Source organism: Hemiscyllium ocellatum, chromosome 25, assembly GCF_020745735.1.
Source record: "Hemiscyllium ocellatum isolate sHemOce1 chromosome 25, sHemOce1.pat.X.cur, whole genome shotgun sequence".
Classification (NCBI taxonomy): Eukaryota; Metazoa; Chordata; class Chondrichthyes; order Orectolobiformes; family Hemiscylliidae; genus Hemiscyllium; species Hemiscyllium ocellatum.
The window spans coordinates 7,251,372-7,274,523 of NC_083425.1; the positions used below are offsets into that span (position 1 = coordinate 7,251,372).

General features: G+C 39.6%; 1 protein-coding gene across 4 annotated transcripts in view; it reads right to left on the reverse strand.

The window, feature by feature from the left end:
• The window catches only part of cep112 (centrosomal protein 112), a 572,452-nt gene that overhangs the window by 350,780 nt on the left and 198,520 nt on the right, over positions 1-23,152 (reverse strand). For 3 of the 4 annotated variants that reach the window (XM_060844726.1, XM_060844725.1, XM_060844723.1), the window contains exons 10-12: positions 17,530-17,629; positions 12,372-12,490; positions 6,457-6,600 (exon numbers count right to left, since the gene is read on the reverse strand). In XM_060844726.1, coding sequence (XP_060700709.1) covers positions 6,457-6,600; positions 12,372-12,490; positions 17,530-17,629 — 363 coding nt within the window. The remainder of the gene's footprint in view (positions 1-6,456; positions 6,601-12,371; positions 12,491-17,529; positions 17,630-23,152) is intronic. The other variant, XM_060844724.1, reaches the window with a different exon arrangement.

The window sequence follows — 23,152 nt, forward strand, 5'->3', positions numbered from 1 at the left end:
GGAAATTCTGAAATGACATAAGGAGTTATGTTCTAAACCAACGAGCTAAAAATGTCATTCTTGCTTTCCAAAAGAAATAATTAGGTTAAGTAAATTGCTCTATATTCTCAAAGGTGTAGCAAGTCCAGTAGATCAGGAGATCCTTCCATTAATAAGTTTGAAACTGACAGCTGTACATACTGCTTTTAAAACTATCTCTCTGATGAGAGAAAGGTCAATGACAAAAGCCAGTCACAGATGCAACTCTTCACAACAATAAAACCAGTTGTTGTTGTTGTTGTTACTGACTCTGCTCCACTGAATCCTCAGAGCTCAACAATGGTTTTTAATATAACTTACCAAACCTGAAAAATATTTATTCATTTTAAGTTGGTTTTTAACATTATTGGTTAGAGTATATTTCATGGCTTATTTGAAGATAGAAGAAACAAAATTTAGTTCTCATTCTTTAGACAAAAAATACAAATAAAATGACTAACTATAAGGAAGTCAAGTAAAAATGACATGATAAAAATCTCAAGAAGTTTAACAATTTTATTAGGGTTCTTTATTCCAACTCCCTCCCCTGTCCCCCACCTATCTGAAGTGACTCGCTTTTTGGGGGGGGTATGTTTCAATCTGATTAATTGCTTTCCATACTTTGCCCAAATATCGAACCTCTCCAACGTCAGTAAAGCCAACTAAGTAAAGCTTTTGAAGATAAAACAGTCAAGCCCTAGAAACATAGAAACAAGACTAGGCCATCATCCCCGAGCCTGTTCCTCCATTCAATTAGATTTTAGCTAATTTATATCCCAACTCTATTTACTTGACAGTTCCATTAAAAAGAATAAAAACTTTGAATCTTCCAATTAATTCCCAAACCTCAATTTCAGTACCTTTTACGTTGAAAGTTTCCTCATGACATCTTCCTTCAACAGGCTAGCTTTAATTTGAAAGTTATATCAAGTTCTTCCATAACTGGAGATAGATTATTTTAGCTTACCAAATCCTTTAAGCAGGTTAAATACCTTGATTACATCAGACTTTAATCCTTTACACTTAAGGGGAAACAACTCTAATTTAACCTCACAAACCCTGCTTTAACTGTGAAATTTACACTGCACCTCTTGCAAAATCAATATATCCTTTCCCAGGTACAATGCCCAAAACTGAACAGAGTATATTTCAGGGTCCAATCCTTTCCAACCAGACATTTACATATCAACTTTCCAACACAGATCACTGATTAGTGTTCAAGACCTGAACTTTTCCTCCTTAACTCAAGGATCACAAAGTTATTGAGAATATTCCATCATATAATGGCCTAACAATGAAGACAATCACATAGGTTGAATTTACATTTTTCTAAACTTGGAATTTTTTTTGTATTAATAGCTTCTCTTGTGCTAAAACAAACTACCTGCTCTTGTCGAATGCAAAAAGCAGAATTTAATAATCACAACTATACATTGCTGAAAATGTGTTGCTGGTTAAAGCGCAGCAGGTCAGGCAGCATCCAAGGAACAGGAAATTCGACGTTTCGAGCATAAGCCCTTCATCAGGCTTATGCCCGAAACGTCGAATTTCCTCTTCCTTGGATGCTGCCTGACCTGCTGCGCTTTAACCAGCAACACATTTTCAGCTCTGATCTCCAACATCTGCAGACCTCACTTTTTACACAACTATACATTGGACTGCATAGTCACATCTTCAGACTCTGAATTAACAACAAACCTAACTTTCCAAGGTGAGATCAAGGAATTGGTCTTTATGGTGAACGTTTAATTTTTATCAACTCATCGCTACAGTCAGAGGATTTTCTTCAAATCAATTAGTCACTAATGCTGCACATAAAAGAAAATCTTTTTGCATTTTTGATGGGGCCAAGAAATACTGTTTTCAGCAATTAAGTTTTAACAATTAATTCAAGTATGAACATTCCCTTTGATTAAGTTTAAAATATCCTTGCTCTCCATTACAAGGGTTCCTTCTCCAATAAGAAAGCAATATTATCGTAACTACAATTACAATTACAATTAAAAAGCGAATGAGAGGTGTGATGCGGTACTGAACCTTGCGTTTGACATTTTTGGTCTTTGTCTTCTGGTCCAGAAAACATAAGCTTGATGCCACTGAAACACGATACAGATAAACAAGCTTTGTTTCAACAATTAAACCTAATACATGAAGCAATACTTTCATCTGACTGCAACTGACATGGTCAAAGGTTAACAGCAGCCAAGATATCAAGTGAATACAGAGATAATTGAGGGATTAGTAGACTATCTCCTACATTCTATCCTGCTTAGTTGCATCTAGTAATGGGTACTTGTATATGTCAGTGTCAGTCACGCAAAAGCAACATTCGGCAAGCCTTTCAAGTCCAACTGCCCCTTGTTTACACTCCCATCTGACACTGAACTACATCAAGTATTAAGCAGAAAAGGCAACTGCCAAAAACTCACAGGAAGCAGGACGCCCTGTGGTCATCTGAAAAGCCAAAGTGAGTACGATTACATTGTTGACTGTAGATGAAGAGGATCATGCTCTTGCTTCAGCTGGAGGCTGTAAAATGTGATAGAGTTGAAACATGGGTTTTCACGTTACTCCTTTTCTGGAACATTTTCATTTTTGCCTGCAGTGTAAGTGGCTATTTTGGATTTTCTACTTACACATCAATCCCAATTTATGTTTTGAGACAAAAGTTCCAACAGTGCATGGCAATGAACATATTGCTCGACTCATTTGGTGAAAAATACATCTTTAATTTTAAAACTAGCTTCTCTTATAGTGATTACTTTAATAATCAAACAAGCTACATCCCACTAATAACCTTCTGCAACCACTTTGTAAAATGGTGCCTCTGAATCTAAGGTACTGTTGCAGAACTAAGTTCACTTCCATCATGGTGCAATTAAGAGCACTGGGCAGGAAACAGCTCACTGCATTTCCCTCCGAAATAACTAACTTCAATTATGTTTGTTTCAAGATCTTCTGCAATATTATTTATGAGAAGTGCTCGACTTTCAAAAACAATAGATACTTCAGAGGGACCAAAAATGATCAGTTTTACTAGGGAATGACAGTGGCCTTTTGGGAGGTCATTTTATATACCTTCTGACTTAAAATCACCATGGGTGCTAAACCAATACCTCAAGGTCCGAACTATACCTTGCACATTCATTTTGTCAGGCTGTTGTTAGAAATATTCATAAGGCTCAGGATAGTTGTCGAGGAGAGGGGTGAGGGCAATGGGAAATGGACATGACATGAGGTTGAACAGGAATATAATATTTTATGCCAAACATCAAGCTACAGGACAGTATGCACCCATGATGTCAAACTGCTTTCCTCTGTCACAGGCTCCTGACTGTTGGTGTCTGTTTTACCAGCATTCCACGCTTGTATCTCTTCTTTCCTTTCCTACCATCCCCTGTGCTATTCACACATGTTCACTTCCTTTATTTTAATTTGTTTCTAAATGACTCATCGGGAACAGTTCAGAAAAGGTTTATTCACTAGGTTGATTCCTTGGATGAAGACATTGTCTTGTGAGGAAAGATTGGCAGGTTGCGTCCATACCCATTGATCTTAGATGAAAGGTAAACTCATTGAAACATAAGATCTTAGGATTTGAGGGGCTTAGCCAGGTGAATACTGAGACAATTTTTCCTCTTATGGAGGAATCTAAAATTAAGGGGCAGAGTTTAAAAAAAAATTGAGGTCTCCCACTTAAAGCTGAGATGAAGAGGAATTTCTTCACTCAGAGGGTCATGCAGCTTTGGAATTCTCTTCCACAGACAGCAGCAGAGGATGGGTCAATGAATATATTCAAAGCCAAGTTAAACAGATCTTTGATGCACAAAAACATCAGGGTTATTGGCGATATTCAGAAAAGTGGAGATAAGGTCACAATCAGATCAGCCATAATTTTATTGACTGACAGGATAAGTGAGTAAGGCGCATGATAGGATAGCAGGAAATGGCGTGTGCTTGGCATTGGTTAAGGGGAGAGTGCAAGTGTCAGGTCTGGGTATGTTTCAGTCAAATCTCAATAAGTTCAAGTACATTTACACTTGTGCACAAATATGAGACAGCATTGCTTTCATGCTACTCTATTCACACTGATTATGTGCATCAACAACTTGGATTTTCTTTCGTGAAGGAAATAAAGTTAGTCTGGACAACGATTTAATCTACAGTGACTGAATGCTCTTTCATCTTAAAGCATTCCCTGAACTCTGCAGTGTTTAATTATTAAATCCTAAGCGGCGCAATGGAATCAGTCTGCTTTTGATGAGTCCAAATTCAGGCCTGCTGACAGGAAATGTTTAATCCTTGCTTATTTTAAGTAAGGTATGACATGTGCTGCATGTGAATTTTTTTCAATACTATGCTCTTCAAATGATGCAAAGTTTACATTCTTTACTCTCTGGATTAATCAACTTCCACTTTACAAGATATTCACAAAAAAACAGAAATCAAAAGTCACTGATTAGTATTCAAACTAACAAAATAATTTAAACTACATATACAGTTTACTACTCCATGTCAGATCAATCAACTCACAGCACAGTGCAGCTTAATTCACTTATGAAAGGGAAAAACATTTAACACAGCAACTGATGGTAATGATTTCACTTCAAGCTCATCATATCTGGTGAGTAAAGGTTTCATTTAAATCTAACGAGTTTCAGAAATTGTATGCTTGAAGAAATAAGCCAAACACAAAATGCCAGTACAGCGAGTTCTTATTTAAAACCTTTTTAAAAGATATTTTTGCTTTAAATTTGTTTCTTTCTTATGCCCTCTCTCTTTATTGAAATGCCATTCCTCATTTTAATGTCTATTATTTCCTGATCCATCTTGCATCATTGCACTTCTCATGTCATCGTAACAGAGGCCCCTGATCATGATATTAGAATTCATAGCATTGTATTAATGCCCTGCAGGCAACATTTTTTTAAAAGAAGTAGTTCTCTGATCAGAGACTGTGGTAAACGTGCTTGTTTAAAATTTCTCTCCTGTTTGCATTTGTACTAATATTGTGGACTTATACTGTACAGTACTGCACTGAAAATGTCTTTAAAGACTTCTCTTCAACCAAGAAGCCTGGTGTCTGACTGCAGCGTTTCTTTCATTTTTTTGAGTATCTCAGCTAGAAATATGTAGTGCTTCATGTATGGTACAGTAACTCAATTTGTACATTGTCTTTTCTAGTTGAAAATCGTTGTCAGGAACTTAACCCTGGCTTTAAGTCCGATACCTGAGGGGAAACAATGCTGCATTTTAAAGTTGTGATTTTCAGCCCAACTTTAAGTCAGGATACCCTGTAAACAGTGCAATAGTTACTTATCAACATAGTTATCAAACATTGCTGAAAATAAAGACATGTTGTTGAAGCATTTTGTCTTACACTCATCAGCAGTACTATCTGATGAAGCATTGGCATGGAGAAAGCTCCCCATGCTGAATAAAGTATAAAGTTTGAACATATTCTTTGACACAGAAATAGACCATATCAAAGCTATTTTGCATGATAGTGTCTATCTTTATCAGACCATTGTTCATTTGGTATCACACAAACTCAAATTTACAAAAGCGACCAGTTACGCTCAAGTATCCAATCTACCTCAAACTATCCTGCAACAGCACACTAATTTAAAAATTTGAATGACAGGTTAAGCAAGCTGTCTTCACACTGCTACTATGCAGAGGTGATGCAAGTGATCGTTTCCATTAATGGGATGCTATCATCAGTTCAAAATAACATTCTGCCTACCATACAACTGAGTAATATTATGAATGAAGTTTACTGGTGACACTGGTGACAGCTTTGACAAAGTGGTCTTTCACTGAAATACAAACATGTAATGCTGCAGATTTGGTTTCAACAATAAAATTAAAGTTTATTACACAAAAGAAATGAGGATAAAATAGGATAAACCAAACTTTACAGGCAATGCAACTTTACAGATTTTAAAATATGTACAACACATTGCAGTCAACTAATCCCAATAGCACCCTTTACATTACTCTGGGGGAATTCTCTTCCCTATCACATATAGAAGTTGACTTAACAGAAACTTAAATTTGCAGTTCTGAGGATGTGATAGCCTCTTCCTTGAGTCTTCATATAACTGAGCATGGCATTTCTGTTTCAAATAACCCCTTCAGGTTTTGAAGCAAACACCACTGTTCTGGAACTTCAAAACTAAACTCATTATTATACCAAGGGAATGTATTCATTAACTGTTCTAAACTATTTCCCAGTTTTAGAAGCAACTGTTTCACATATGTAGCTTCCACCAAGACATCTTCAAAACTGCCACCAAAAAGGAATTCTTTTCATTCTGAATGTTTCCCCAAGCTGAAAAGAATTCTACTCTAGAAACTTCTAAGTGAAGCCTAAGCACTACATTGACTGTTAATGAAACAGTCAAGTTTATTAAAGTTTTTTAAAAAGTTACTTACAGTAGTCTTAGTCTGAGTGGCATATTCTGTCTCCATTTTGCTAAGGCGTGAGTTGGTGTCATTGAGGATTTCCTGAATATTCTCTGTGTGTTTCTTCTGCAATTCAAATTTCTCTTGCTCCAGTTCTGCTACAATATTGTGTAACTGCAATATATATATTTATTAATAAAGAACGTGGAAACAGATATCAACTGAATCTGATGACTGTTTTCAACAGCACCAAAAAACAGTTTTATGACTGTCCCCTATAATCTAATTATTGGATAGCTAATGCAGAAAGCAACCTGTGGTCACTTGAGGATAGATGCAACCACACAAATTCCAACATGTCAGCATGTCTGCCAGGAATACAAAAAACAATTAAAGATATTGACAGTACTTTACAAGTCTGGTGAAGTTTGCAAGAGAAAATTTAGGACCAAAACATTGAGCATCTTTGAAACACTACAACAGGGATACTGGTATTTCTGTCACCATCCTGCAATGAAATACGGATATTAAAATATTTCTAATGACTACATTCAAAGTATTACATTAGTCGGATTGAAGGAAATTTTACACATAACTGAACATAGGATCTGGAATAGGCCATTCAATCATTCAAGCCTGTTCCACCATTTAATTAAATCATGGCTGACCTGCAGCCTAAACTATATACCTGGTTTTTCACATTTACATGTACTATATAGGATAAAACTGGTTTCTGCCTTATTCCTGTATGATATATAGAAATTCTTCCAAAGTGCTTAGGCTCATAGGAGAAGATGTTACAAGATCTTTGCTTGGATGCACTTAGAACATCTAGCAAAAGCAAATACCACATGCACAAATCAGCAAGTGTACATATACAGGAACCCATCTAATATTCTGAATTTTTATGAAAGGGAAACTTACTTATTGGCTTACAATTAGCTTCATCTCAGCAGAAAGTACAGCAGTTGACCTTCTGGGAGATTGTGGAATTGCACAAAATTACAATGTGCATTTCACATAATGCAGGATGGTCATGCATTAAAAATAAAGCCCAAATATTCTGATTTGGATCAGAATGCCAATATCCAACTGAAATCAAGCAAATAGGTATCTACTTCCCTTTCTAAGCATTTTCTGGTGAGATCTCCCAGTCAGGAGTCTTCATAAAAATAGTGGTTCGACAAACCATACAGGCAGCAGCATACTGGATCATTACTGAAATGATACCCCATTTTGTATAAAGACGCATCCATATGTCCAACAAGAGACAATCTAACCACGATCTCTTGTTATTCAATGTCATTACTATCACCAAGTACCCCATTGCCAACACCCTGGTGGGTTACCAGTGACAAAAAACTGAACTGGACTCGCCATACAATTATAATGACTACAACAGCAGATTCATACCCTAAATCTCCAAAGGCACAAATTAGGAATGTGATGGAATACTCCATGCTTGCCTGGATACGTGTAATTCCAACAGCTGTCAAGAAGAGTAACACTATTCAGGACAAAACAGCCAACTTGACTGGCACCATATCCACAAATGGGTAAAAAATGAGGTCTGCAGGAGCTGGAGATCACAGCTGAAAATGTGTTGCTGGTTAAAGCACAGCAGGTCAGGCAGCATCCAAGGAATAGGAAATTCGACGTTTCAGGCATAAGCCTGATGAAGGGCTTATGCCCGAAACGTCGAATTTCCTATTCCTTGGATGCTGCCTAACTTGCTGTGCTTTAACCAGCAACACATTTTCAACCATATCCACAAACACTGACTCCCTGCACTACTGATACTCAGTAGCAGCAGTGCGTATTTTCTGTAAGGTGCACTGCGGAAATTCACCGGGGCTCAATGCAATAGTTCCATTCTTGCGCGATCTTGCATTATATGAAAATTGTGTAACAGCCACGCCATTTAAATTAACGGAGCCAGAATTGTATTGTAGGCTATTAAGGTAAGGAAAGTTCATGTTCTACAAATAACAGTCTAAACTCTTCAATCATACAGAATCCAATTCACATTGAAGAAATATGTGTTATAGCAGAACTGTCCATACCTTCTAAACCCACATCCACTACCATATAGAAGGATAAGGGCTGTAGATACATGGGAGCACCATCACCTGCAAGTTCCCCTGCAAGCAATTCATCATACTGAGTTGGAAATGTCATTCCTTCAATGTCACTAGATCAAAATTCTGGAACATTCTCTTCTAGCAGTTTTGTGGATCTCCATTCAGCACACAGACTGTAAGGGTTCAATGCCACAGCTCAGCAGCACCTTTTCAAGGGCAACTAGGGCTAGTCCAGCTAACAATGACTACATCCATAATGGACAAAAAAAAATCCATGTTTAAAGGTCCCAGCTACTGAAAGAAGGCAAATATGCAAGGTGAATGGGTTCCAGGTAGATTGAGGATAGGGTATGAGGTGAGTAAGGGGATAATTTGCAAAGGGGGTGAAGGGCTACAGGTTGCAGGGGACAGGTCAATTGAGAAGTACAGTTGGTGGGTATAAAATTGAGGGGGTAAGATGGCTCAGGTGTCAGGGTTATTCAGCTTGGGGTGAGGGTGAGTTAAAATTGGTGTTTGGAGGGATTTTAGGGTGCATTTAAAGCTAGCCAAGATTTAGGAGAGATGTTATCCTTCAATTATTTTTGTTAATTTATTAAGTGTGTCAGCACGCTCTGAAGAATCCAACCCAAATGCAGAGTTGAAGATTTTTCAGAGGTCCAAACGCTATGTAGTCAGTTTGTCTTAGTGGAGAGGAGGACTGTCCTCTTTCCTCAGAACTGGCAGATGAGACTATGGCACCAGATACTGTCAGTCTGGTCCAAAGTTCCCATCCAGGTCAACATCATTTCCGTGATCTCTGAGCAACTTTCAGGAAATAAAATGTCTTTTGCTATCTAGATACCAGAAGATTAGTGTCAAATGTCAGTAGTAGACAGTAAGGTTAACTCCTGAATGAGAGGGACACAATGTTTGTTTACAGGAGACACCAGTGACAAATGAATGGAAGTTTGTACGAGAAGGTACAGATAGAGCAAGGGAAAAAGAAAGATACACGCTCGTGCATTTATTTAGCACCTTTAAGATGTCTCCATGATAATGGATGACCTTGAAATACAGTCACTACTGTTATGCATGATAAAGAATTAAGCAGCTTATGCATGAAGTCCCACAAAAGGAGCATCATACACACATCCCATGAACAAACAAATTTAAAAAGTAAAGTGAGTAAATCTAATTTGCTCAAACAATTCCATCACTACAATTATTGATGTCCACATTACCAATAAAATCTTTCCTTTCTCTCATTCGCGTCCTTTCACTGACATGGCCCCCTGACTTTCCTCCTTCAAATTCAATAATCCCTTGTGTATTGCATGCAACTCTCCCCCAACAAAATTAATCACTACTCCAGGGTCACCGTGAAGAACAACAATATTTCCTAGCTGCCTTTTCTTCTAAAACTCTTCTCTCCTACACCACAATGTAAGAAGCTTGCTGATTCCAAATAACTAGGTTAGGTCAAGCCTTGAACTGACAACGTTCAATACCTTCTATTATAACTTATTTCACACATTTTCCATGACAGCCACCTCCTACTCCACTAATACTGTTCCAAATAAACTACTGGATACCCAATTGCACTTCCTTGTCCTCATGGTAGCTGACATTATAAATTGTTTCTCCAGTCCCATACCCTTATTTAAAACAAAATCAATCCACTGCTCATAAATTCCATTCTTGGTCCCTAATCCTTGCAAATGACTATGCCCCTCCATCTTTTCTGAACCAGAACATTTGAATATGCTGGCGCCTACCAAACTGTGCATATTTCCCATAACACATTACTTAATTTCTCTAATCAGGTTTCTGGTCTTGATACATAACTTGAATGGTTTTAACTAAGGACAGAAATCAAACTCTAAATAATTGCAACCACAGCAAATCATCCCCATTCTCTTTGCCACCTTCAGCATGATTGACCCTTCACCCTCCTCCAACATCTCTTCACTGTCTTTCAATTCACTAGGACCATATTTATTTTGTTCCACTCTTAGCTGTACGATTCTAGCTATGTATAGCTAAAATATGTAGAAAATACAAAAATAGGTTGGCAAATGAGTATAACGCGGGCAAATGATAAGTTCACTTTAGAAAGGATAACAAAAGAAAAGAGTATTAATTAAATGGAGAAAAGCAGCAGAAAACTGCAACACAGAGGGACTTAGGGGTATTTGTGCATGAAGCACAGAAAGCTACGCAATTAGTAATCAGGAAGGCTAATGGACTGCAGGCCCTTATTTCAAGGAGATTGGAATGTAAGAATAGGAAAGGCTTACTGCAACAATACACGGTCAACTACATAATGTCTTATAAGCAAACCTTAAACGGGTTAGGACTCTACTCATTGGAATTTCGAAGAACGAGAGGTGATCGCATTGAGAATTATGGGAGTCTTACGTAGATTGACAGAGTAAGTACTGATAGGATGATTCTTCTTATGGGAGTGTAGGAAGAGCAGGCACAGCCTCAAAGTAAAGGACACCATTTAAGACTGAGATGGAATACTTCCTTCTCTAAGGGTTGAGTGTCTTTGTAACACCTTCCACAGAAAGCAGTGGGGAAAGGGTCCTTGTGGACTTTTAATGCTGAGATATGCCACATTCCTCCTCATTAGGGGAATCAAAAGTGATGAGGAAAGGGCAGGCAAGTGCACATGAGGAATATCGGATCAGCTGTGATCCTATTGAATGGTGGAGCAGGCTCAAGGGGCCAAATGACATTTCCTGTTCCTACTTCTTAGGGTCTTATTACCTATAATGGCTTTTCCTTACACCTTCGCATCATTACTGCAAAGTTTTCACAAGGATCTATCTTTCACACTCCACCCCTCCCCTTTCTCAAACACAGAGCTTTCCTTCAAAGCACTGTTCAAAAGCTTTCATATGCTTTCATCATATATAAGGGCAGCACGGTGGCACAGTGGTTAGCACTGCTGCCTCACAGCGCCTGAAGACCCGGGTTCAATTCCCGACTCAGGCGACTGACTGTGTGGAGTTTGCACATTCTCCCCGTGTCTGCGTGGGTTTCCTCCGGGTGCTCCGGTTTCCTCCCACAGTCCAAAGATGTGCGGGTCAGGTGAATTGGCCATGCTAAATTGCCCGTAGGGTTAGGTAAGGGGTAAATATAAGGGTATGGGTATGGGTGGGTTGCGCTTCGGCGGGTCGGTGTGGACTTGTTGGGCCGAAGGGCCTGTTTCCACACTGTAAGTAATCTAATCTAATAAGGTGTTAAGGTTCCCAATCTTTTTTCCTCTACTGTTTTAACGTCTCCTCTATGATTGTTGTCAGCTTGCTTTCCAATAAATATTTGACAAGGCACAATTCAAAGCAACCATCCAAATACTTGTCAGCAATTCCATCCACCCTTTTGGCCAATTTCAGGTTAATTCAGATGGTTTGTCACTTTGGAATCACTTTCAATGGTCTACACAACAGTTTATTCAAACTCTCCTATCTGCATTCCAATTTCAAGTAAGTGTCATTCACCCATCACTTGATCACCTTCATTCTCTCCCAATTTTTCAAATCTCTAATTTAAAATTTCCATCCTCATTACTTCAAATTTCAGTGGGAAGAAATACCTGCAGAAGTTGTGGATTGAAAGAGATAACACACTCGCATGTTTCCCCTTGTATAAATATCATATCAAGCTGTAATTCATGGGTTATCTTACAGACTTCACAAAACCAAACACATTTGAAAATGATCAGAGTCTACATCAAGTGGCACAATGTCCCCCAATCACAAACCCAGAAACGTTATGCCTAAATCAGAGGTAAAAATATTTTTTTAAAAACACAGAGGTAAATGATCAGAACAGTACATGGAAGTCAACTCAAATCTTCAAATGTTTTAAATCCCTTACCTTTCTCTCCCAATCATTTTTTAAAGAATCAGCACTCTGTTCAGCCATCTTCTGCAACTCAACAATTTGCTTCTCTTTACTTTCTCGAAAAATCTGCAATTCACGAACCAGACTCTGAACTGTTAAAACATAGAATAAAGGAACAAATGTATTATTTAAAGCAATGCTGAAAGCTAGAAACCCCAGAGGTGACCTTTTAGACGCAGTATGAGTGCCTCTGGTTCCATTTTCTATTGTATTAATTTAACAGTATTACAAGGGAAAACCCTTCATTGAAAACCTAGAACCTAGAACTTATCAGCTCGGCCCTTGATATTGCGCTGACCTATGAAACCAACCTAAAGCCCATCGAACCTACATAATTCCATTTTCATCCATATGTCTATCCAATGACCATTTATATGCCCTTAAGGTTGGTAAGTCTACTACTGTTGCAGGTAAGCCATTCCATGCTTCTAACACTCTGAGTTAAGAAACTACCTCTGACATCTGTCCTATATCTATCACTCCTCAATTTAAAGCTATGTCCCGTCATCATCATCCAAGGGAAAAGGCTCTCATTGTCCACCCTATCTAACCCTCTGATTATGTTATATGTCTCCATTAAGTCACCACTCAACCTTCTTCTCTCTAACGAAAACAGCCTCAAGTCCCTATAAGACATTTCCTCCTTACCAGGCAATATCTGAGTAAATCTCTTCTGAATCCTTGCCAAAGCTTCCATATCCTTCCTAGAATGTGGTGACCAGAACTGTACGCAATACTCCAGGTGCGCTGCACCAGAGTTTTGTACAGCTGCAGCACGACCTCCTGACTCCGAAACTCAATCCCTCTACTAATAAGAGCTAACATACCATATGCCTTCTTAACAACCATATCAACCTGAGTGTCAACTTTCAGGGATCCATGTACATAAACACCGATATTTCTCTACTCATCTACACTGCCAAGAATCTTAGCCCAGGAACTCTTTATTCCTGTTGCTCCTTCCAAAGTGAATCACCTCATACTTTTCTGCATTAAACTCCATTTGCCACCTCTCAACCTAGCTCTGCAGTTTAGCTATGTCCCTTTGTAACTTACAACATCATTCAGCACTAACTACAACTCTACCAACCTTGGTGTCATCCGCAAATGTACTAACCTGCCCTCATCCAGGTTATTTATGAAAATGACAAACAGCAATGGTCCCAAAGCAGGTCCTTGTGATACACCACGAGTAGCTGACCTCCAGGATGAACATTTCCCATCAACCACCACCCTGTCTTCTTTCAGCTAGCCAATTTCTGATCTAAACCACTAAATCACACTCAATCCCATGCCTTTGTGTTTTGTGCAATAGCCTACCATGGGGAACCTTACCAAACGCCTTACTGAAATCCATATACACCACATTAATCGCTTTATCCTCATCCACCTGTATGATCATCTTCTCAAAGAACTTAATAAGGTTTGTAAGGCACATATGAAAGCAACAGTTAATTAATAATAGGTACTATATCTACTATTCTGTTAAGTTTCCTAGTTGAATTAAGTTATTTTAAATTCCACTCTCTTTGGCTGTATTTTAACTACACTGTGTTTTGCTTAATATCGAGTAGTTTGACTCATCGCATTGCAACTAGAACAGGCACTTCACGCTTGCCTTTAAAAATAAGAAAAGTTAGGGTCAAGGCTACCTTCTTAAAATATTTTGAGGGGCTTTGGTCTGGTTCATAATACTCCTCTTGCCACATGGTGGAATACATTGAGAGCAGAAATGCACATCAACATTTGAACATGCATTCTATTTTTGTCAAATACCTATGATTTTATTTCAATGCTGTGTTGTCTTTTAAGTAAATTTACCTTTTACTTTAAATTTGATTTATAGGATTCAGCATCAACAAGTTCTACCAAATGAGCACCACTGTACTAAGTACATTTATAAACAGTCCAAAGTTTGAACAGATAAAAAACTAAGAATAAAAAGCAGATAGGGCAAGCCAATCAAAATCCAATTCAGAGGGCTTGAAGTTCAGCCCAACCTTAACTACCTTTGACTTGCAATGATAGCCAGTTCAGTCACTGGGTAGTGGAACACTCAACCTATGTAACAGCTGGTGAGGGACATATGCCATCAGATCATCCATATCACCCCTCAGGTGCAGATACTGAGATTAAATAAAAAGGGACGTGAGAGGAACAACATAAGAAAAAGGTTGGGTGATCCACTTGCTAGAAAGTTTGCTTTAAATTAATTTTAAAAATCACACAATACCAGATTATAGTCCAACAGGTTTATTTGGAAGTACTAGCTTTTAGAGGGCTGCTCCTTCATCAGGTAACTAGTGGGGCAGGATCATAAAAAACAGAATTTATAGCAAAAGATCACAGTGTCATGCAATTAAAACGATATATTGAATAAACCTAGATTCTTGTTAAGTCTTTCATCTTCTAGAATTGATTTCAGGAATTTCTAAGATATTATATGGATTGACTGCCTCCACTGACTACCTGAAGGTCATGTGCTTATTGAACAAAAATAGAATGTATCTGTAAATACAATTCTCCAAATTCACCCCACAGACGTTTATATATATATGTGTGTGTGTGTGTATGTGTACGTGCGCAGATGCGCGTGTGAGAGTGAGTGAGTACTTGGTAGAGTGTATGCATGAGTGTGACGGCGTATAAGCCTGTGAGAGGGTGTGCACATGGGTGTGGGGGGTGTATGTGCATGCACCTGAGAGGGAATGTGTGTATGAAAGAGGGCCTACATAAGTGTGAGAGCATGTAAAAGTGCATGTGTATGTGTGCTTGTGTGTGCGTTAGACAGAGTGTATAGTGTAGTGGGGTCACCAGCAGTGTGACATGAACTCAACGTCCCGGTTGAGGCCATCCTCATGGGTGTCGATCTTGGCTATCAGCCTCTGCTCAGCCACTCTGCATTGTTGCATATCCTGAAGTCCGCCTTGGAGGATGGTCACCAGAAGATCCGAGGCTGAATGTCGCTGACCGCTGAAGTGTTTCCCAACTGGGAGGGAACATCCCTTACTGGCGACTGTTGTGTTGTAGCTTGTTCTTGTAAATGGGACAGTGGCCCAACAGGGACCTTGCATTCATGCAACACATGTGATTCCACTACACTATACATTTTCTCTCTCACACACACAGACACACACCCTTACATACTCACACACTCAAGCAGAGCCTCTCTCTCATCCCCTCTCACAGGCTTATACTCCATCACACTCATGCACACCCTACCAAGCACACATACACAGTCTCTCTCTCACACACACACACCATATCACCATATATCAGCCTATGGGGTGAATTTGCATTTGCAGAATTATATTTGCAAATACATTCTATTTTTGCTCAAAAAGCACACAAGCTGCAGGTAGTCAATGCAGACAGTCAATTCATATAACATTTTATAAATTCCTACTTTGGAAACAGAGCCAGTCTAACTCAAGATTGGGATACAGGCAGACTCTAACCTCATACCTTTAATACATTGTCTGAGCTGCGATATCACCTTTTTAAATTAAAACCTTAAGTTATTTCAAGAATGTGACTGAAAAGAAATTCTGGGATTTACATATTAATATACTGAAAACTGCAACCCATTCTGAAAGATGAAAGACTTAACTATAAATTCTATAAATAACTAGAGAATAAAGACTTTGCTATAAATTCTGTGTCTTATAATCCTGCCCCACTAGTCACATGATGAAGGAGCAGCGCTCTGAAAGCTAGTACTCCAAAATAAACCTGTTGGACTATAACCTGGTGCTGTGTGATTTTTAACTTTGTCCACCCCAGTCCAACACCGGCACCTCCATATCATTTCAATTAATTTGACACTAACATATGCCAGGTAGTATTCCAAATTCTCTTTACACTGTCATTGTTATAGTCAAATCATGGAAATACTAATAACCAGGGACATGTATAATATTCAGGTGCTCATCAATCAGAATGAGAGCATGTTACAAGTTCCACAGTCAGGCAATAAACACATTCAAGTTTGGAGCCAGATAATAATATATACACTCTTGTGAAGCACCATTTGGTATTTAATACATTAAAAACACAATATGAATGCAAATTCTTACGACTGCCATAAAAGCCAAAGAAACAGTCAAAGAAGGCCACAATAACAGTTTAAATATTGTCATGGAATTTCTACCCTTACATCACCAGCACAATGCTGAAGTTTATTCCATGCCAAGTGTCCCTGTAATGGAGTGCAAAGATCAAAGCCAAGGTTCATCGTGGAGTACCAAAAATATATTTACATGAGAAGGAATTAAATTTTTATATGAATCATATTTTTTGAAGATATAACTGTGATTTGGCAGTACTTCAAAGATTCAACTTCATTAATCTTGCAACAAAATTTAGCTTTTCACTGAGGATCCTATCACTCATCAACAGGTTGAAGTTTGTTGATCAGCATTAATCAGCTAAATTTTTACAATACAACTAAAACATAACAGAAGAGATTCAATTAACATTGTAACATGATACCTTCATCCAGCAACACACAAAACAGAAGCAGAAGAGGAAATAAAAGTCATTTCCTGCTGGTTATTAGGAGTTTGACAATCAGGCTAACTGCTAATCTAGGGAATTGCAGCAATAGCTTTGTCATAAATTATTTCAAACTGAGATTATTTGGACAACTCTCTCTCCTCTCCCACTACTCTCAGCAACCCCTACAGACAGCTACAAGAGGAACCCCCAGTGGCTGTAAAATTTCAAGAGCAAGGCAATAGAGCTCTGCCTTGTCAAATAGTAATATTAAGTTATATAACGGGTACAAGAATGTGATTCAAAATTAAAAATAAAATCATACAGTCAGCTGATGAAGGAATTGTTTAATGCCACCCAAATGTATGGCTGACTACTGCCCATAAAAGATCATAGGATTCACATAGAAAAGGGGACTACCAATAATACCACACTGTGGAGCCATTCCTTTATGGCCAGTCAGCCCCTGTCAGAACCACTCAATAAGACATTTTAAAAATATTCATTCTCAAGCTTAAACAGCCTATTTCCTTGCATTTCCACTCATGCATGAACATTCCAATTCAGGAGTTAGAAAAAAATGTTGCTGCAAAAACAGCATGATGCTATGGCAGCAGCAACTTTGACTTTGGATTACCTCTCTTTTCCAGCTTCTTATTCACCTCTTCTGCTTCCTTTTGCTTGTTTCTATACAGTGTCTTTAGTTCCTCAATCTCATTATTTTTCCGATCCAAAATCTGGAACAAGATGTTTAAAAATCTGAAAATCCAGCACAACCTTGTTTTAAGAGTTTTCCAACTCCAGTATATCTCTAATAGCTACCATTCAAATTTATAAAAAAAATCAAATAGTTTAGAAATGTAAATATAAAACTTAAAACCTCCTTTGAAAAGAGCACTGTTAGAAGTGGTTTGGGCACTGGTACATTGACAGATGTGGTTTGGATATTAATTTCAGTAACATTACAAATAGGAGGTCAATCCAGCTAAAGATACAAATGCCACGGTAAATAATAACCAGCTGTTAATACTAAATTTATTCAACCATCAGTATTGTTTTTAAAGAAATATATTGCATACAGCACGCAGAAAATCATACCACCAGATGCTGCAATATTTGAGCAAATATCATAATTGAAAAGTGATTAAACCAGTTCATTATTCCAAAGTCAAAACATGCCCAAGTGCTTAAGCTTGAATTCAAATCCTTCACTTCCAATGAAGGGGTCAGTCACAAGTATTCTCCAAATCATAGAATACTTACAGTATGGAAGCAGGGGATTCAGCCCATCGAGTCCACACCTCTGAACAGCATCCCACCCAGGTCCCCATCCCACTCTATTTCAGTAAATCTGCATCCCCCCCCATAGCTAACCCACCTAGCCTGCATATTCCCTGTACACTATTGAAACTTTTAACATGGCTAATCCACCAAGAGTGGTAGGAAGTTGAAGCACCCAGAGGAAACCCATGCAGACAGGGGAAGAATGTGCAAACTCCACTCAGATAGTTGCCCAAGGGTGGAATTGAACCTGGGTCCCTGGGGCTGTGAGGCAGCAGTGCTCACCACTGAGCCACCATGCCACCTTTTCTCCATTAAAACCCAGTCCGGGTGATCCAAGACGGTGGCGATCTGAAAGGTCTGCCCTGTTGAGCTCTGCAACATAACTCAGGCGAATTTGTGCTTTTACCCCCCCACCCAAGTTATTTTGAAAAAATTCAATAGTTAAACAGTCGTGGAATTGTTATAAATCTTTTTTTAAGCAAGTGAAGATGACAAAAAGTAAAGGTTCAATTAAATCCCAACACGGCACATTCGCTGGCAGCATCAGGCACGCCTGCAACCATGACTGCGACTGCAGCTTCAGCCTCCGCTGCAACTTCATTGGAATCACTTACCCAACAGATGTGAAGCTCTGGGAAATGATTAAGATGTCAATTGAAGAGTGTCGCACTAGGCTGGAATGGATTTCAACCATCCCACACAAGCATGAGCAGGAGCCTGAAGGGCTCAAAAGGCGAGTGGAGGAGGTCGAATGGTGGACCACAGCATCCGAGACCGTGATCGAGTCCTCGAAGGAGTGGATCCAGACCCTGGAGAAACAGGTCCAGGCCTTGATTGAGCAGGTTGAAGACCTCGAAAGCAGAGGTAGGAGAAAGAATATCTGAGTTGTCAGATTGCAGAGTGGGAGGTGCATTGCCAAAAGTATTTTTTGAAGGCTGGTGGCTGCGATTTCTTGGTTGGGAGGCCAAGGTGGGCTGGGTGAAGATTGACAGAGGTCACCGGGTTGCGGTGTGCAGATCCGGTTTGGCCCACGCCTCCGTCCGGTTCTAGTGCAATTCCAATGCTACAGGGACAACAAGAGATCCACAGGCTTCAATTTACCAAAGGGTCCAGGATAATGTTCTTCCAGGACTTTTCTGCGGCCATGATCCATAAAAGGAAGTCCGTTGATGAAGTTAAAAGAAGACTGAGGGACCTCGGTATTCAGTAAGATATCCGGTGGTGCTTCATTTTACACATGATGGGTCTGTACACTCATTTGATTCTTCGAAAACTGCGAAAAACTTTCTGGACATTTTAAAATAGACTGGACGGTCTAAAGGATAGGGACAAAAACATTTTCTCTTTTATTTCCTCTTTGTGCTTCTCTCCTTTTCTAAAAGAAAGTGCTGTTGGATTTTATTCCGATGTTAATTGGGTTAATGTATAAGTGGGGATGGGTAGAATGTTCACTTGTAACTTCTTTGCTAATATTACCTATTTTTTCATTCTTTTGCTTGAGTTTAGGGTGTGGATCAAGCTAGAAGGAGTTATGAAGGTGTATGTGGGATGGATAAACGCCCGCTGTGGGCAGGGGTAGAGTTTCCCATTTGTATTTTGTAGCTGGTTTAGTTTGTTGGTTTGTTGTAGATGTAGTTTTTGAAATGATTTAGAGACTCTGATGTTAGACTGGCGTGTACAAAGTTAAAAATTACACAACACCAGGTTGTAGTCCAAAAGATATATTCGGAAGCACTAGCTTTCAGGGCGCTGCTCCTTCATCAGATGATTGTGGAGAATAAGATTGTAAGACACAGAATTTATAGCAAAGGTTTACAGTGTGATGTAACTGAAATTATATATTGAAAACTCCTACACAAACATACACTCTCCTACAGACACACACACTCATGCTTACCCTCTCTCATCCGCCTACACGTACAGTCTCACATTTGAACCAGAGGAGTACCAATATGGATGGTCTTCATCTGAACCAGAGGGGTACCAATATACTGGAGGGGAAATTCGCCAAGGCTATTGGGGTGGGTTTAAACTAATCCAGCAGGGGGATGGGAACCAAAATTGTAGTTCGAGTATAGAAAAGGTTGAGAGTAGGGAGGTCCAAAATCAAATTTCAGGGACGCAAGATGGCACCAGCAAGCAAGAAGTTGGTTTGAAGTGTGTCTACTTCAACGCCAGGAGCATCCGGAATAAGGTGGGTGAACTTGCAGCATGGGTTGGTACCTCGGACTTCAACGTTGTGGCCATTTCGGAGACATGGATAGAGCAGTGACAGGAATGGTTGTTGCAGGTTCCAGGATTAAGATGTTTCACTAAGAACAGAGAAGATGGTAAAAGAGGGGGAGGTGTGGCATTGTTGGTCAAGGACGGTATTACAGTTGCAGAAAGGATGCTTGGGACTCATCAACTGAGATAGTATGGGCTGAAGTTAGAAGCAGGAAAGGAGCGGTCACCCTGTTGGGAGTTTTCTATAGGCCTTCGAATAGTTCCAGAGATGTAGAGGAAAGGATAGCAAAGATGATTCTCAATAGGAGTGAGAGAGAGTCAGGGTAGTTGTCATGGGAGACTTCAACTTTCCAAATATTGACTGGGAACACTATAGTATGAGTACTATAGATGGGTCAGATTTTGTCCAGTGTGTGCAGGAGGGCTTCCTGACACAGTATGTGAACAGGCCAACAAGGGGTGAAGCCACATTAGATGTGGTACTGGGTAATGAGCCCAGCCAGGTGTTAGACTTGGAAGTAGGTGAGCATTTTGGTGATAGCGATCACAATTACCAGTGGTGTACCGCTAGGGTCGGTGTTGGGTCCACTGCTGTTTGTCATTTTTATAAACGACCTGGATGAGGGCATAGAAGGGTGGGTTAGTAAGTTTGCAGATGACACTAAGGTTGGTGGAGTTGTGGATAGTGACGAAGGATGTTGGAGGTTACAGAGAGACATAGATAAGCTGCAGAGCTGGGCTGAGAGGTGGCAAATAGAGTTTAATGCGGACAAGTGTGAGGTGATTCACTTTGGTCGGAGTAACCGGAATGCAAAGTACTGGGCTAATGGTAAAATTCTTGGTAGTGTAGATGAGCAGAGAAATAGACAATAGACAATAGGTGCAGGAGTAGACCATTCTGCCCTTTGAGTCAGCACCACCATTCATTATGATCACGGCTGATCATCCTCAATCAGTATCTTGTTCCTGCCTTATCCCCGTAAGCCTTGATTCCATTATACTTACGAGCTCTATTCTACTCTTTCTTGAAAGTATCCAGAGACTTGGCCTCACAGCCTTCTGGGACAGAGCATTATATACACCCACCACTGTCTGGGTGAAGAAGTTTCTCCTCAACTCTGTTCTAAGTGGTCTACCCCTTATTTTTAAACTGTGTCCTCTGGTTCGGGACTCGCCCATCAACAGAAACATGTTTCCTGCCTCCAGAGTGTCCAATCCTTTAATAATCTTATACGTCTCAATCAGATCTCCTCGCAGCCTTCTAAACTCAAGGGTATACAAGGCCAGTCGCTCCAATCTTTCAACATAAGACAGTCCCGCCATTCCGCGAATTGACCTCGTAAACCTACGCTGCACTCCCTCAATAGCCAGAATGTCTTTCCTCAAATTTGGAGACCAAAACTGCACACAGTACTCCAGGTGTGTCTCACCAGGGCCCTGTACAGCTGCAGAAGAACCTCTTTGCTTCTATACTCGATTCTTCTTGTTATGAAAGCTAGCATGCTATTAGCTTTCTTCACTGCCTGCTCTACCTGCATGCTTGCTTTCATTGACTGATGTACAAGAACACCTAGATCTCGTTGTACTGCCTCTTTACCTAACTTGACTCCATTTAGGTAGTAATCTGCCTTCCTGTTCTTGCCACCAAAGTGGATAACCACACATTTATCCACATTAAACTGCATCTGCCATGCATCTGTCCACTCACCTAGTCTGTCCAGGTCACCCTGTAATCTCCTAACATCCTCCTCACATTTCACCCTGCCACCCAGCTTTGTGTCATCAGCAAATTTGCTAATATTACTTTTAATACCTTCATCTATATCATTAATGTATATTGTAAAAAGCTGCAGTCCCAGCACTGATCCCTGCGGTACCCACTGGTCACCGCCTGCCGTTCCGAAAGGGAGCCATTTATCACTACTCTTTGTTTCCTGTCAGCCAATCAATTTTCAATCCAAGTCAGTATTTTGCCCCCAATACCATGTGCCTTAATTTTGCTCACTAACCTCCTATGTGGGACTTTATCAAAGGCTTTCTGAAAGTCCAGGTATACTACATCCATTGGATCTCCCTTGTCTATTTTCAGAGCTACATCCTCAAAAAATTCCAGAAGATAAGTCAAGCATGATTTCCCCTTTATAAATCCATGATGATTCTGACCTATAATGTTACTGCTATCCAGATGTGTCATAATTTTGTCCTCTATAATCGTCTCCAGTATCTTTCCCACCACTGAGGTCAGACTAACTAGTCTATAATTTCCTGCTTTCTCTCTCGCTCATTTCTTTAAAAGTGGGACAACATTAGCCACCCTCTAATCCACAGGAACTGATCCTGAGTCTATAGAACGTTGGAAAATGATCACTAATGCATCCACGATTTCTAGAGCCACCATCTTCAGTACCCTAGGACGTAGACCATCAGGTCTCGGGCACTTATCAGCCTTCAGACCTAACAGTCTCTCCAACACCAATTCCTGCCGAATATAAATTCCCTTCAGTTCAGGTCCTTCAGCCACTATTACCTCTGGGAGATTGCTTGTGTCTTCCCCAGTGAACACAGATCTGAAGTACCAATTCAACTCCTCTGCCACTTTTGTTCCCTGTAATATATTCACCCTTTTCTGTCTTCAAGGGCCCAATTTTAGTCTTAACCATTTTTTTTCCCTTTCACATACCTAAAAACGCTTTTATTATCCTCCTTTATATTTTTGGCCAGTTTACCTTCATACCTCATTTTTTCTCTGT